The sequence below is a fragment of the Ovis canadensis genome, chromosome 7 (assembly GCF_042477335.2).
Source record: "Ovis canadensis isolate MfBH-ARS-UI-01 breed Bighorn chromosome 7, ARS-UI_OviCan_v2, whole genome shotgun sequence".
Taxonomy (NCBI): domain Eukaryota; kingdom Metazoa; phylum Chordata; class Mammalia; order Artiodactyla; family Bovidae; genus Ovis; species Ovis canadensis.
This window is the reverse complement of record NC_091251.1, coordinates 66,551,222-66,568,703: the sequence shown is the minus strand read 5'-3', so window position 1 is coordinate 66,568,703 and position 17,482 is coordinate 66,551,222. Positions and strand designations below refer to the sequence as shown.

At 37.0% G+C, this 17,482-nt stretch overlaps 1 protein-coding gene across 2 annotated transcripts in view; it reads left to right on the top strand.

Moving 5' to 3' along the window:
* Nucleotides 1-17,482, top strand: part of UNC13C (unc-13 homolog C) — a 701,596-nt gene that overhangs the window by 173,782 nt on the left and 510,332 nt on the right. The window contains exons 6-7 of one of the 2 annotated variants that reach the window (XM_069596439.1): nucleotides 15,635-15,657; nucleotides 16,232-16,296. In XM_069596439.1, coding sequence (XP_069452540.1) covers nucleotides 15,635-15,657; nucleotides 16,232-16,296 — 88 coding nt within the window. The remainder of the gene's footprint in view (nucleotides 1-15,634; nucleotides 15,658-16,231; nucleotides 16,297-17,482) is intronic. The other variant, XM_069596440.1, reaches the window with a different exon arrangement.

The following is a 17,482-nucleotide window of genomic DNA, read 5'->3' as shown; positions in this document are numbered from 1 at the left end:
AACCCATGGACTGTAGCCTACCAGGCTCTTCCTTCCATGGGATTCTCCAGGCAAGAGTACGGGAGTGGGTGGCCATTTCCTTCTCCTCTGCTCATATCTTTATGATATCTTTCCTGCTAATGATTTCATGCAAAGATGGGCTCAGTAAAGGACAGAAATGGTATGGACTTAACAGAAGCAGAAGATATTAAGAAGAGGTGGAAAGAATACACAGGAGAACAGTACAAAAAAGATCTTCATGGCCTAGAAAATCATGATGGTGTGATCACTCACCTAGAGCCAGACATCCTGGAATGTGAAGTCAAGTGGGCCTTAGAAAGTATCCCTACAAACAAAGCTAATGGAGGCGATGGAATTCCAGTTGAGCTACTTCAAATCCTAAAAGATGATACTGTGAAAGTGCTGCACTCAATATGCCAGAAAATTTGGAAAACTCAGCAGTGGCCACAGGACTGGAAAAGGTCAGTTTTCATTTCAATCTCAAAGAAAGGCAATGCTAAAGAATGCTCAAACTACCACACAATCGCAATCATCTCGCACACTAGTAAAGTAATGCTCAAAATTCTCCAAGCCAGGCTTCAGCAATACGTGAACTGCGAAATTCCAGATGTTCAAGCTGCTTTTAGAAAAGGCAGAGGAACCAGAGATCAAATTGCCAACATCCGCTGGATAATGGAAAAAACAAGAGAGTTCCAGAAAAACATCTATTTCTGCTTTATTGACTATGCCAAAGCCTTTGACTGTGTGGATCACAATAAACTGTGGAAAATTCTGAAATAGATGGGAATACCAGAGCACCTGACCTGCCTCTTGAGAAACCTATATGCAGGTCAGGAAGCAACAGTTAGAACAGGACATGGAACAACAGACTGGTTCCAAATAGGAAAAAGAGTACATCAAGGCTGTATATTGTCACCCTGCTTATTTAACTTCTATGCAGAGTACATCATGAGAAATGCTGTGCTGGAAGAAGCACAAGCTGGAATCAAGATTGCTGGGAGAAATATCAATAACCTCAGATATGTAGATGACACCACCCTTATGGCAGAAAGTGAAGAGGAACTAAAAAGCCTCTTGATGAAAGTGAAAGAGAAGAGTGAAACAGTTGGCTTAAAGCTCAACATTCAGAAAACGAAGATCATGGCATGTGGTCCCATCACTTCATGGGAAATAGATGGCAAACACTGGAAACAGTGGCTGACTTTATTTTTTTGGGCTCCAAAATCACTGCAGATGGTGATTGCAGCCATGAAATTAAAAGATGCTTACTCCTGGGAAGAAAAGTGATGACCAACCTAGATAGCATATTAAAAAACAGAGACATTACTTTGTCAACAAAGGTCCATCTAGTCAAGGCTATGGTTTTTCCAGTGGTCATGTGTGAAGGTGAGAGTTGGACTATAAAGAAAGCTGAGCGCCAAATAATTGATGCTTTTGAACTGTGGTGTTGGAGAAGACTCTTGAGAGTCCCTTGGACTGCAAGGAGATCCAACCAGTCCATCCTAAAGGAGATCGGTCCTGGGTGTTCATTGGAAGGACTGATGTTGAAGCGAAACTCCAATACTTTGGCCACCTGATGCAAAGAGCTGACTCATTTGAAAAGACCCTGATTTTGGGAACAATTGAGGGCAGGAGGAGAAGGGGATGAGAGAGGATGAGATATTTGGATGGCATCACTGACTCAATGGACATGAGTTTGGGTAAACTCCGGGAGTTGCTGATGGACAGGGAGGCCTGTGTGCTGCAGTTAATGGGGTTGCAAATATTCGGACACAACTGATCAACTGAACTGAACTAGTTTTTGGTTTTTTTTTTTGTTCTTCTTTTCCCACTTGTTTTAGGTGTCAAGTTAGGTTGTCTATTTGATGTTTTTCTTGTTTCTTGAGGTGGGATTATATTGCTATAAACTTCCCTCTTATAACTGCTTTTGCTACATCCCATGAGTTTTGAGTTGTCGTGTTTTCACTGTCATTTGTTTCTTGAAAGTTTTTGAATTCTCTTTTGATTTCTTCAGTAACCTGTTGATTATTTAGAAACATGTTGTTTAATCTGCATGTGTTTGTGTTTCTTACAGTTTATTTTCTTTTAATTGATATCTAGTCTCATAGTGTTGTGGTTGGAGAAGATGTTTGCTATGATTTCAGTTTTCTTGAATTTACTGAGATTATATTTTTGACACAAGATGTGTTCTATCCTGGAGAATATTCCATGTGCACTTGAGAAAGTGTATTCTTCTGTATTGGATGGAATGTCCTGAAGATATCCATGAGATCCATCTCATCTAATGTATCATTTAAGACTTCTATTTCCTTATTAATTTTTTGTTTTGATGATCTGTCCATTAGTATTAGTGGTGTGTTAAAGTCTCCTACTATTATTGTGTTACTGTCAATTTCTCCTTTTGTGTCTGTTAGTGTTTGTCCTAGGTATTGAGGTGCTCCTATGTTGGGTGCATAGATATTTATAATTGTTATGTCTTCCTCTTGGATTGATTCCTTGATCATTATGTAGTGTCTTTCCTTATCTCTTGTAATTGTCTTTATTTTTAGGTCTATTTTGTCTGATATGAGGATTGTTACTCCACCTTTCTTTTGCTTCCCATTTACATGGAATATATTTTCCCATCCTCTCACTTTCTGTTTATATGTATCTTAGGTCTGAAGTGGGTTTCTTGTATACAGCATATATATGGGTCTTTTTTTGGTATCCATTCAGCCAGTCTGTGTCTTTTGTTTGGAGCCTTTAATCTATTTACATTTAGAGTAATTGTTGATATATATATATATGTTCTTATTGCCATTTTCTTAATTGTTTGGGGTTGATTTTGAAGATGTTTTTTTTCTCTTGTATTTCTTAACTACACAAGTCCCTTTAAAGCTCATTTGGTGGTACTCAATTCTCTTAACTTTTGCTTGTCTGAAAAGCTTTTTATTTATTTCTCCATCAATTTTGAATGAGATCCTTTCTGGGTACAGTAATCTTGGTTGTAGATTTTTCCCTTTCAGTACTTTAAATATATCCTGTCGTTCCCTTCTGGTCTGCAGAATTTCTGCTGAAAGATCAGCTGTTAAGCGTGTGGGGGTTTCCCTTGTATGTTACTTGTTGCTTCTTCTATGCTGCTTTTAATATTCTTTCTGTTTAGTCTTTGTGAGTTTGGTTAGTATGTGTCTTGATGTTTCTCTCCTTGGGATTTTCCTGTATGGGACTGTTTTTGCCTCTTGGACTTGGTTGACTATTTCCTTTTCAGTGTTGGGGAAATTTTCAATGATAATCCCTTCAAAAATTTTCTCATACCCTTTCTTTTTCTCTTCTTCCTCTGGGACCCCTGTGATTCAAATGTGGGTGCATCTGATCTTGTCCCAGAGGTCTCTGAGACTGTCCTCAGTTCTTTTCATTCTTTTTACTTTAGTCTACTCTTCAGAAGTTATTTCCACCATTTTATCTTCCAGCTTATTGCTTCATTCTTCTGCTTCAGATATTCTGCTATTGATTCCTTCTAGAGTATTTTTAATTTCAGTAATTGTATTGTTTGTCTCTGCATGTTTATTCTTTAATTCTTCTAGGTCTTTGTTAATTGATTCTCACCTTTTCTCCATTTTGTTTTCAAGGTTTTTGATCATCTTTACTATCATTATTCTGAATTCTTTTTCAGGTAGTTTGCCTGTTTCCTCTTCATTTATTTGGACTTTTGTGTTTCTAGTTTGTTCCTCCATTTGTGTATTATTTCTCTGCCTTTTCATTTTTTTTAACTTATTATGTTTGAGGTCCCCTTTTCCTAGGCTTCAGGGAAAGTTGAATTCTTTCCTTGAAGAAGGTTGAATTCTTTCTTCATTTTGGTTTCTGCCCTCCTAAGGTTGGTCCAGTGGTTTCTGTAAGCTTTGTATAGGGTGAGATTTGTGCTGAGTTTTTATTTGTTTTCCTCTGGTGGGCAAGGCTGAGTGAGGTGATAATCCTGTCTGCTAATGATTGGGTTTGTATTTTTGTTGTTTAGATGAGGCATCCTGCACAGGGTCCTACTGGTGGTTGGATGATACCCAGTCTTGTATTCCAGTAGTTTCCTTTCTGTGAGTTTTCACTATTTGATACTCCCTAGGGTTAGTTCTCTAAGTAGTCTAGGGTCTTGGAGTCAGTGCTCCCACTCCAAAGGCTCAGGGCTTGATCTCTGGTCAGGAACAAAGATTCCAGTGGCATTAAGTGAGACAAGAAACCAAAAACAAGAAACCAAAGATGAACCTGACAAATGGCAGTTAAAAATCAGGTAAATAGTAATTAAAATAATGGAATATATACATATACACTCATCAGCAAAGTGAAAGTAGTCCAGCATGAATAAAGTACACTGGAGTGGGTTGCCATTTCCTTCTCCAGTGTGTGAAAGTGAAAAGTGAAAGTGAAGTCGCTCAGTCGTGTCCGACTCTTGGCGACCTCATGGACTGCAGCCTACCAGGCTCCTCCTCCATGGGATTTTCCAGGCGGGAGTACTGGAGTGGGGTGCCATTGCCTTCTCTGACAGTAGATTAACCCAGCAAATGAAGGAAATAAAAAATTACATTTACCAGTTAAGAACGAAACTAACTAAATCATAAACTGGAAAGTAAACTAAAGCAATATGCCAAGTGGAGAAGAAAGCAATGAAAACAAAACAGATATGTTGAGAGAAAAGAAAGAATAGATATGCAAAGTTAAATAGACGTAGATAAGATTTATATCCCTTAAAGGTTAACTGCAATTGGAAAAGAACAGTAGGAAAGGCAAACAAAGGAATAAATGTAGAAAAAATATAGTAGGTTTAAAAAATTAAAAATTAAAATTATAAAAAAAAAAGAAAAAAGGGAAACTCCATAGAACTGCAAAAGCTCAAATAGAGGCAGAGGTTTATAACATGTGACTGAGAAAAAAAATAAAGCTCAAAAGCTTAATTGGATTTCTTAGTGCTAATAAAATGGACAACTACAACAGAGGGGATGGGGAAGTGGAGGAAAAAGAAAAAAAATCCAAAAGAATCTACAGAACAAGTCAAAAAATAATAAATGTTTTTCTTGAGTCACTACTATGAGAGTCCTTTCCCTCACTGAGAATCACAGTCCGCCTTACCTCCCTAGGAGGAGGCAGTTTACCTGCTGTTGGGGCAGCTCAGATTCTAATCTGCTCTCACTCCTGTATATCTTGCCTCCAAGGTCCACAGCTCTCAGAACTAGTGCATTTTCTTTTGTGGGAGCTCTCAATGGACTTTTATGTATTCCATAGACACAGAGTCTGCCTAGTTGATCGTGTGTATTTAATCTGCAGCTTGTACAGCTGCTGGGAAGGTTTTGGGTCTTCTTGCTTAGCCACACTGCCCCTGGGTTTCAATTGTGATTTTATTTCCACCTCTACATGTTGGTTTGCTCCTGAGGCTGCCCTGGAGGACTTGGGTTTGCTCCTGTGAGGGCCAGTTATGGAGGTGGTGCAGCTGCTTGGGTCGCAGGGGTTCTGACAACACCAGGTACTCAGGGGCGTTGGCGGCTAGGGCAGCAGGAAATATAGTGCTCTAGAAAGGTATGGCAACCAGTATTGGCCAATATGCTCCAGAATTCTGCCTGGAGAAACCCCCTCCCTGACAGAGAAGCCTGGCAGGCCACTCTACAGGGTTGCAAAGGGTCGGACAGGACCAAAGCAACCCTGCACGCATAGACGCAAGACTTTTTTGACCTGTGGCAGCTCTGCCCCAGTGAGATTTGAGAGTGAAGGGGGCACAATTGCTTGGCTTGTGGAGACCCTATTGGTGCCAGGTGTGCAGGGACATGGACTGCCTCTGCCACAGAAGATGTGGCCCTATCTGAGTCTTTTTTTGAGCCTCTTGTAGCTGGCAATCAAGGCTTCTTTTGCCAGTCTTTCTCCATAGTTCCTCCCATTCAGGCACTTGAACTAAAGTTCAAGGGAACTTAGAGGGTTCCCTTGCCTAGGATCCTTCTCTGTTGTTCAGCACGTCAGGCACATAGAGGGGCCCCGCTGGTTGGGGTCCTACTCTGTATTTCAGCACATCAGTTACTTGAAGGAGCACCCTGGGTGGGGTCCTACTCTGTTGTTCAGTGTGTCAGGCGTTTTATGGGCCAGCCTCTATATTGTTCAGCTGGGATGTGGGGAGAGAGAGGCTATGGTGATGGCTCCACCCCCTATACGTGACTTAGCAGTATTGCTTTGCTTCCAAGGCTGCCTGGCTTTCCTCCACCAGCATTTTCCACCCGGATCTCCTCCCTCACATTTCCTCAATCCGCTCCTCTGCATTCAGCAGCAGCCCTTGCCCTGGGATTGCTCCACAACCCCTAAACTCCAGCTCCCAGCCGCTGCACCTTCCAGGGGTCCAGTGTTCCTGTCTGGATTGTGTATGGCTATGGCAAGGACTGTCTGATTCTCATTCCATTTAGGCTGCCACAGATCAGCTGTTTCACCCTCAGCCTTAAATGTTTCCCTGATGTGGGGATTGGACCACTGCTTCAGTTTCCCCACCCGCAGGTGGGGAAGGTCCAGTCCTACTAACACTCCTGGTCCCCCCCGACCCAACCCAGTTCCTCATCCTACTGAGTTTTGCATGGTTCTATATATTCTTTTCCACTGGTCAGGTACTCCTGTCCACTCTCAGCTGGTATTCTGCATATACTTCTGTGTCTGAAGGTGTATTCCTGATGTATCCATGTAAAGAGATGTACTCCATGTCCACCTACTCCTCTGCCATCTTGTTCTCTTCTTTCTGTTTAACTTCATTTGTATCATTTCTTTCTAAATTCCATACATAGGAGATGTCAGAACATGTTTCTCCTCCTCTGTTTGACCTACTTCACTGGGTTGACAATCCCTAAGTCCAAATCCTCTGCCCATTTTTGGTTGGATTGTTTTTGTTGTTTTGTTTTCTTTTTGATATTGAGTCACATGAGCTGTTTATAACTTTTGAAAATTATTCCCTTGTTGGTCACATCATTTGCAACTATTTTCTCCCATTCTGTGGGCTTTCTTTTCCTTTTGTTTATGGTTTTCTTTGCTGTGCAAAAGCTTTTATCCTTAATTAGGTCCCATTTGTTTATTTTGTTTTTATTTCCATTTGTCTAGGAGGTGGGTCAAAAAACGTTTTGCCATGATTTATGTCTAAGTGTGTTCTGCCTGTTTTTCTCCAAGTGTTCTATATTCTCCAGTCTTACACTTAGGACTTAAACCCATTTTGAGTTTATTTTTGTGTGTGAGAATAGAGAATGTTGTAATTTCATTCTTCTATATGTAGCTCTCCAGCTTTCCCAGCACCATTTATTGAAAAGACTATTTTCTGTCCATTGTATATTCTTGCCTCTTTTGTCATAGATTAGGTGACTGTAAGTACATGGGTTTATCTCTGGGTTTCTGTCCTGTTCCACTGATCTGTGTTTCTGTTTTTATGTCATTACCAGTGTTTTGATGACTACAGCTTGTAGTGCAGTCTGAAGTCAGGGCACCTGATATCTCCAGCTCCATTTTTCTTTCACAAGATTGCTTTGGATATTTGGAGTTTTTCATGTGTTCATGTAAATTTTGGGCTTCTCTGGTAGCTCAGAAGGTAAAGAATCTGCCTGCAATACAGGAGACCCAGGTTCAGTGCCTGGGTCAGAAAACTCCCCTGAAGAAGGAAATGGCAGCCCACTCCAATAATCTTGCCTGGAGAATCTCACCAATGGAGGAACCTGATGGACTGCAGTCCATGGGGTCACAAAGAGTCAGACACAACTGAATGATTAACACTATAAATTTAAAACTTTTTTGTCCTAATTTTGTGAAAAATGCCATTGGTAATTTGATAGGGATTGCACTGAATCTTTAGATTACCTTGGGTACTATGATCATTTTGACAATATTGATTCGTCAAATCCAACAACATGGTATATCTTTTCATCTATTTGTGTCATTTCTTATTTATTTCATCATTGTTTTGACGCTTTTGAAGTATAGGTCTTTTGCCTCCTTAGGTAGGTTTATCCTTAGGTATTTTATTCTTTTTGATGCATTTGTGAATGGAATTATTTCTTTAATTTCTGTTTTTGACCTTTCCTTGTTCATGTTAGAAATGCAACCGATTTCTTTGTTTTGTGTCCTGCAAGTTCACTTAATTCATTGATGAGCTCTAGTACTTTTCTGGTAGCATCTTTAGGATTTTCTAAGTATAATGTCATGTCATCTGCAAACAGTGACAGTTTTACTACTTTTCCAATTTGTATTCCTTTCTTTCTTTTCCTTCTCTCATTGCCATGGCTAGGACTTCCAAAACTATGTTGGAAAAAAGTAGCAAGAGTGGACATCCTTGTCTTGTCCCTGATCTTAGAGGAAATGTTTTCACCTTTTCACCTTTGACTTTGATGTTGGGTGTAAGTTTGTTATACATGGTCTTTGTTATATTGAGGTATAGTCCCTCTATGCCTACTTTGTGGAGAGTTTTCATCATAAATGGGTGCTGAATTTTGTCAGGTTTTTTTTTTCTTCATCTATTGAGATGGTTATATGGTTTTTAGTCTTTAATTTGTTAATGTGGTGTATCACACTTACTGATTTGCAGATACTAAAAAATCCTTGCATCCCTGGGATAAATCCCACTTCTTTGTGGTGTATGATCCTTCTAATGTATTGTTGCCTTTGGTTTGCTAGTATTTTGTTGAGAATTTTTGAATCTATATTCATCAGTGATATTGACCTGTAGTTTTCTTTTTTGTAGTCTCTTTGTCTTTGGTATCAAGGTAATGATGGCCTCATAGAATGAATTTGGGAGTGTTCTTTTTTGTAATATTTTGAAAAGGATAGGTGTTAACTCTTCTGGAAACATTTTATAGAATTTTTCTGTGAATCCATCTGGTTTTGAACTTTTGTGTGAATTTTTAAATCACAGTTTCAATTTCTATCCTTGAATTGTCTATTAATTTCTATTTCTTCCTGGTTCAGTCTTGGAACATTGTATCTTTCTAAGAATTTGTTCATTTCTTCTAGGTCATGCCTTTCATTAGCATATAGTTGTTTGTAGTATTCTCTTTTAATCCTTTGTATTTCTGTGGTGTCAGTTGTAACTTTTCCATTCTAATTTCTAATTTTATTAATTTGAGCTCTCTCCTTTTTTTCTTGATTAGGCTAGCTAAAAGTTTATCAATTTTGTTTATCTTTTCTAAGAACCAAGTTTTAATTTACCTTTCTTATTGTTTTCATCATCACTGTTTCAATTTTTTCTGCTCTGATCTTTATGATTTCTTTTGTTCTACTACCTTTGGCTTTGGTTTGTTATTCCTTCTCTAGTTGCTTTAGGTGTAAATTGTTTATTTGTAATTTTTCTTATTTCCTGAGGTAAGAATGTATTGCTGTAAACTTCCCCTTTCAAACTGCTTTTGCTGGATTCCTTAGGTTTTGGATTGTCATGGTTTCATTTTTATATATCTCAAGGTATTTTATATTTTAATTTCTTCAGTGATCCATTGATTGTTTAGTAGCATATTGTGTAGCCTCCAGGTGTTTGTTTTTTTTATAGATTTTTCATAGAGTTGATTGCAAATCTCTTAACATTGTGGTCAGAGAAGATGCTTGATAAGATTTAAATTTTCTTAAATTGAATGAGGCTTACTTTGTGGCCCAGCATGTGATTAATTCTGAAGAACATTCTAGTACACTTAGTATATTCTGTTGCTCTTGTATGGAATTCTCTATAAATATCAGTTGTCTATGTTGTCTCATCTGTCATTTAAGGCCTGGGTTTCCTTATTGATTTTCTTTCTGAATGATTGTTCATTGATGAAAGTGGGTTGTTATTTATAAAATTCCCACTATTACTGTGTTACTACTGACTTCTTCTTTTATGGCTATTAGTTTTTGCCTTATATTTTGGGGTGCTCCTATATTGGGTGTATGTATATTTGCAATTGTTATATCTTAGATTGATCATTTGATCATGTGATATCCTTCTTTGTTTCTTGTAAACAGTCTGTAAAGTCTATTTTGTTTCATATGAATATTGCTACTCCAGGTTTCTTTTGATTTCCATTTGCATGGAATATATTTTTACATACCCCACTTTCAGTCAGTATCTGTCCCTAGAATTGAAGTGGGTTTCTTGCAGACAGCATAGGTGCAGGTCTTGTTTTTGTATCCACTCAGTCGATCTGTCTTTTGGTTAGAGCATTTACATTTAAGGTAATTATAGATACTTGTGTTATTATTGCCATTTTGTTAATTGTTCTGGATTTATTTTGTAGGTCCTTTTTCTTCCCTTCCTCTTTTATTCTTTTGTGATTTGATGACTGACTTTAGCATTGTATTTGGATTTCTTTTTCATTTTTGTTTTGTATATCTAATGTAGCTTTTTGGTTTGAAGTTACCATGAGGTTTTGATATAGCAATCTGTATATAAACAAAATTGCTTTTTAAGTTGCTGTTCTCGTAATTTCAAATGCATTTCCAATATTCTGCATTTGTACTCTTCTCATTAATACTGATTATGTTATCATATTTGTGTTTGGATGATTTTCTGCCTTTATGTTTACATTTACTGGTGAGATTTTCTATTCATTATTTTCTTGTTTTTGGTTGTGGCCTTTCTTTTCTAACTGGAGAATGTCCGTTAGCATTTGTTGCAAAACTGGCCTGGTGGTTCTGAAGTTTCTTTCTTTTATTTTTCTGTAAAGCTTTTGATTTCTCTGTGAATCTAAATTAGAGCCTTCCTTGGTAGAGTATTTTTGTTTTTAGGTTCTTCCCTTTCATCACTTTAAATATATTGTGCCAATCCCTTCTGGTCTGTAGAGTTTCTGCTGAAAAAAATCAGGTTATATCATTTTGGAAATTCCCTTGTATGTTATGTTGCTTTCCCTTCTTAATTTTATTATTTTCTCTTTGGCTTTAATTTTTGTCAGCTTGATTACCATGTCTCTCAACATGTTTCTCTTTGGGTTTTTCCTGCCTGGAACTCTGTGCTTCCTGGACTTGGGTTTATGTTTCCTTTCCTATGTTAGGAAAGTTTTCAGCTGTCATCTCTTCAAGTGTTTTCTCAGGTCCTTTCTGTCTCTTTTCTCATTTTGACCCTGCCATACTGAGAATAGTGGTGCACTTAATGTTGTCCCAGAGGTCTCTGAGACTGTCCTTATTTCTGTAAATTCTTTTTTATTGATTGTGTTCTGCAGCAGTGGTTTCCGCCATTTACTCTAGCTCACTCGTTTTTCTGCTTTGTGTATTCTGCTATTGATTCCTTATAGTGTTTTTCATGTCAGTTATTATCCATCTCCATTTGTTTGTTCTTTAGATCTTCTAACTCTTTGTTAAACATTTCTTGTATCTTCTCAATATGTGCCTTTCTTTCCTCAATATTTTGGATCATATTTATTATCATTACTCTGATTTGTTTTTTGTTTTTGTTTTTTTTTTCCCCAGGTAGATAGCCTGCCTTCAGTTCACTTGGTTGCTTTTCTGGAGTTTCCTCTTGTTCCTTCATCTTGGACGCATTTCTTCTGCTGTCTCATTGTGTGTAATTTTCTGTGATTGTAGTGCTCATTCCTCAGGCTGTAAGGTTATAGTTGTTCTTGCTTCTCCTGCCTGCCTCTTGGTGGATAAGGCTGGTCCAAGGGGCCTGTGCTGGCTTCTGGTGGGAGGAACTGGTTCCTGCCCACTGGTAATCGGAGCTTGGCCTGGGCCTTCTGGTGGACAGGGCCATGTCAAGGGCTATGTTTATTGAGCAGCTGTGGGCTCAGGAAGACTTTAGTCAGCCTCCCTTCTGAGGAGTAGGGGTGTTTTCCCACCCTATTGGCTGTTTGGTCTGAATCATTTCAGCCTGATGGATGGGCCAGGTTTTGGTGAGAAAATGGTGACCTTCTGGAGGGCTCTTGCCAATGAGTACTCTTCAGAACTACCTCCACCAGTATCTTTCTCACTGCAAAAAGCCTCACCCCAACCCACCCCCGAACCTCTGCTGGAGACCCTTCAATTCCAGCAGGTAAATCTGTCTCAGGCTTTTATGAACTCACTACCTTTTCTCCCGGGGCCTGGTGTACATGAAATCTTGTGCATGCCTTCCAAGAGTAGAGTTTCTGTTTCTCTCAGACCTGTGGAATTCCTTGGATCAAATCTTACTGTTCTCCAAAGCCAGATATTCTGACGATTCTTCTTTCTGATCAAGGCCTCCAGGCTAGGGTGCCTGATCTGGGTGTTGGAAATTTCAACCCTGTGGGAGAACCTCTGTGATATAGCTATTTTCTAGTTTGTGGGTCTCCCAGCCGGCAGATGTGGGGTTTGACTTTATTGTGATTGCACCCCTTCTATCATTTCATTGTGGCTTTTTCTTTATTACTGGATACAGGGTGTATATATATATGTATGTATGCTTTCTTCTCAGTGGTGGTTCAGCAGTTCTTTGTAGTTTTGGTATTCTGGTGAGAGGGTAAGAACTCAAGTCTTTCTACTCTGCCATCATGTTTACACCTCCCTAAGCACCATTTTAGTAACTGGTGTTTTTTATTTCCTTGATAGCAATATGTCCTCTCTTATTCACTAAATTCTTAAATATAAGGGTATATTACTTAGCTATACTTTATGTTTTACTAATCTTTTATTCTATTTTTGCCAGGATAATATTTTAGCTGTTATAGACTTTAATATGTGTGTAATCCATCCTCATTAATAGCCTTTAAAAAAAACTTATATGTCAAACAAAAAACTTTAATGTTTTTACTTGTTTGTTAACCTAGTTACACTTAAAATAGGGTAATTTCAAGTTACAACAACTTGCAATTAGGATTTAACTATTAAATCTGTTAGAAAATAATTCATCCTCCTTATACCAGAAGATGAAATAAAGTTTTAAAACAGGTTTTTAAATATAAAGTGGTATAGCTTATGTAAGGTTGTACATTCTGTGCTGTGCAAATGTTTTTTAGACATCTCTTGTATTTCAGGAGTGTAATGGGAGTTTCAAAAGGTAAACTATCACTGAGGTATTGTCTAGGATTTCATGTAAAGAAACTAAAAAAAGTTGAGGATTAGCCAAGGGGAATATGCACTGTGTAGTACTTATGTATATCTTCCCTGGTGGCTCAGACGGTAAAGCGTCTGCCTGCAATGCGGGAGACCTGGGTTCGATCCCTGGGTCAGGAAGATCCCCTGGAGAAGGCAATGGCAACCAATCCAGTACTCTTGCCTGGAAAATTCAATGGACAGAGGAGCCTTGTAGGCTACAGTCCATGGGGTCGCAAAGAGTCGGACACGACTGTATGACTCCACATCAGTACTTATGTATAAATGAATCCCTGAGAAGTATTAAGTTTCCAGGAAAGGGGTTATGTTTCAACTGAGTTTTGGAGACTGAGAGGCAGTTAGCTGGATAAAGAAAGTGATAACTTGTTTTAGGGGAAAGAAACTGAAAATGCAAAGACTCACATTTAAAAGAGCATGGGATGAAAACTAAATGGCAAAAATTTACTTGTGGCCAAAGTATAGGGTGTGAATCAGGACTGGTGAGCCATGAATTTGCAGTAGACAAAGATCTTATTTTCTCAAGTGGGCAATGGGTGAAATTGGTGGGTTTTTAAAAGAGAATGGAGAGAATCATATTTGTATTTTAGAAAGGTTTTAAAGGGATAAGAAAGGAGTCAAAGTGAACAAAATTGGTTAATTGATAATTAATAAAAATATGTATTCAGTGAAAATATGAACACTGAATGAAACACTGAATGAAAATTCAATGAATTACTACAGTTAGCAGCTGAAAAATAATAACTTTGGTAAGATTACCCTTATTCAGTCAGATGATCAGTGTAGAAGCCAGTTAGAATGGGGGACTATTTCAAAATACTGGATATATGAAATCAGGCTTAATGTCATTGTTTCCCAAACTAGCTATTGCTAGTTAGTAGGAAATACCATAATGTTGTTATTTGATGTGTTAGATATTTATTCATTTGCTATCTATTTGATTAATCATAATAGTTTTCCACATGGTTTGACTTGTTTTCAGGGTATAATACTATAATTCTGAAAAATAAAAATTTTGTATTTTATCTTTCAGCATTTATGTTCTTTATTTCTGTTTTCCTCTATTGGTTAGAATTTATGGAAATGAATTAAAATATTGTAGTGGACATTTTTGCCTTTTAATGACAGGGATACCCTAATATTTTACACTTAAGTTGATTCTGAAAGACATTTTTCAGCATATGAAAATTAACTCATTCCAGGCTAAGTAGGTTAAAAACTATTTGGAAGGTTTTGAAATTTTATCAAATAGCTTGTATGCTCCTACTTAAATGCAGATGTATATTTTATGATCAGTTAATGTCATTTTATAGTAGTCAATGTTTTTTAAATCATGCTTTAAAAAATCATCATGGCTATAATATATTATTCTTCTGATACAGTACTGAATTTTATTTTCTATATTTTGTGAAGTATTTAAAATATTTATGGCCATATTGCTTTATTACTTTATATTGTGCCTACTGTGCTTTGTATTCAAAGATATAACCATAGGATAGTGTAAAATCTTCAAAATATTATACAAAAATATTTAGTTATGTTAACTGGTTCATATTTAATGGGTCAAGAAAACAAATGATTTCAGATTATTATCAATAAAAATCATCATTGAATCACATGTCCTCAAGCAAATCTTTCTCTCTCTGGGACTCATCTGTGAAAATAAGGGGTCTGGGATACAAGAATTCTAAGGTCACTCCAGTTCTAGCTTTCTGAAAACTTGTATTCATATGGAAATCCCTTTGGCTTTATGCTAAAAAACAGTAACACTGTGTAAGTTAGAAATGGACCATGCTATGGTCCATGCTATGACCCTTGAAAATTTAGACTTGAGTTTCAAAAAGAAACAAACAATTTGAAAAATCACAAGTCCATCGTTATCTGTTTGGGCCCATGAGCAGTTGAAACTGAGAAATACTGACTTTGTGATTTTATCCTAAGTTATACTGGAGAACCATGAACCAACCATCCAAGTTGTTTTGTTCAACTTACTTGAAACGTTGACTCCAAAGGGCAGCAGATGGGGAATCAGAAGCCCTGGATTTATACCACTCTGTCACTTGGTGGTTTGGGGATCTTAAGTAATTTAACACCTTCAGGCATCAGATTTCTTAGTTGCAAGGTGAAATATACTTAATCTTTTAGTTCTAAAGTTCTATGATATGAGAAGCAATAAATAATCCCATAATAAAAGTTCTTTGATTTATATGGTCACTTGGGGTTTACTTTCACATATATTGATCTTAATTGAGCCTCTTCACAAAGTTTGGAGGCAAAAAACCAGAGTATTAGTGACTTTATTTCAGAGTTAGGTCTAGACTCCAGACCATTTGTAGTTTGCCCAGTGTGCTTAGCAAGTGGCAGAGTCCCAGCTGGAGCCTAGGCATTCTGATGCTTCAACTGTTCTTTTCTTTTTATGACATATTGTCTTTCGTTAAGCTCTGTAATCACCCTTTTATACTTTTCAAGCATTCTGGCACATTTTCCAACTCTTTAAATTGCAGGGACCAGCTATCCTTCTTCCCTTGGGGTTCATTTATAATTTTAAACTATATAACATTAACACTTTGTTCATGTATATGTTTAAATGATTTCTTGAAAAGCCATCTAACATTTATTCCTTCTTTTCCTGATTCTCTTTCAGATAGCAGTTCTGTGGATGAAAAGGTTTTAAATCATACTTTTTCTTCCCTCCTGAGGGATCTTGTCTTTTTGTACATGTTTGTTTGTGACATATTAGACCTGTTTTGGTTCTTCCGTTTTAGTTGTGAACTATGCATGTTATCCCAGCTTTCCATTCATTGGTTGTCCTTTAAGTGTGCCCCAATCTGTTGCTTTTATGAAGAGATTACACCTTGCCAGCTTTGCTTACTATAGCTTACACTTGCCAACCTAGGGGTCTGCTACGGTCAAATGCAGCATCTGTTGTTAAGTCTGGCAAATCATGATCTCTGACTGATTCATGATCTTCACTGCACATACCAAGTTTTAAGGGCAAATGGTATTGGAATATGATATTTTCCTTGACTCTGCCAGTGCTTTTGTTTGAATGCTGACAGCTAATTTCAAAACCTCCACCCATAAAACCACAGTAGCTTTGACTTGGAGCTGACCCTGCTTAGCATCTGTCATACTAGGTGTTACGTGTCTAGTGCAGTTGACGCGTGTTCCAAATTCATGTGTACATAGCTATAGAATGCTAAAAGTCTGTTTCTTTTGTTTCTCTCCATTTTCATTTAAGGCTCGGATAGTAAGTGGCAATGATTTGGATGCTTCCAAATTCTCTGCACTACAGGCATTTGGTGGGTGAGTACATTCATAACCTTCCTAATTCATTCCATTCATCAATGTGCTCTCAACATAGGGATTTTGAGTGAAGAATCTTTCATGATGGTATAATTAGCTTGCCTTGCTGTTGCTTTCTTCTTGCAGTAAAAAAGTTTTATAGTGCTTTTTAAAAAGTATGTAGATTTGTGTATATTTAAGTTTAATTATGAATAAATATATCTATATAAAGAAGAAAATTGAAATCACCTAGCCAGAATTGATTATTCCATAGACAATACATAACCATATAATTTTAATTACTAGTACAGTTAATACAGTGTTTTGATCTGCTTGTTTGCACTTACTGATGTTTGCATGACAATATCTTTCTATTTCAATAAGTCAATCAATGTAATCATTTTCTGCAATTGCATTTTATGGGTGTATAAAAGTATTTAAAATGTGACCACAAAATAATGTGTTAATTACATTTTCTATTTAGTTATATTAATTATATTTTCTATATAAAACACTTAAACAACAAAGATCTGCTTTAATGCCCCTAAAGATACAATTTGGCTCATGTGTTGTTAGGCCTTTTTCTGTGTGCTTGCATATACATGCATATCTATATCTATATATATATGTTGTATATGTTTTTATAGAATAAATAGTTTTGTATATCCCTGTGCACTGAACATAAATGCCAACATATGGCCATTCTATAAATAAGCAGTAATTTAGTGTTGATTTAATAGTGGGTATCATTATAGTTATTTCATAAATAATGACTCATTTGTTCCTTACAATGGCTCTATGAGGTAAGTACTATTTTGGCCACCATTTTATACATGAGGAAACTGATAAATATATATATATATATATATATATATATATATATATATCAGTTAAAAAAAAAAAATCTTTCTCTCCATACAGCTAGTAAAGTAGCCAAGTGAGTGTTCAAACCCAGTTAGCTCCAGAGTCTGTGATCTTAATCAGTAATACTATCCTTCATCTTCAACTTGTGGGTTTCTTTTTCCTTACCTTTTCTTTTTTACTACTTGACAACACATTAGTACTTTGGAAAACTTTCTACTTCATTATTTATATGTAATGGAAATATTTCAAAACATTTGTGTAATATTTGTTCATTCTTCTATTAATTAATTTTTCCAGGATATTTCTAAGCATCATTATTGTAAATGATACTAGAACAGACGTA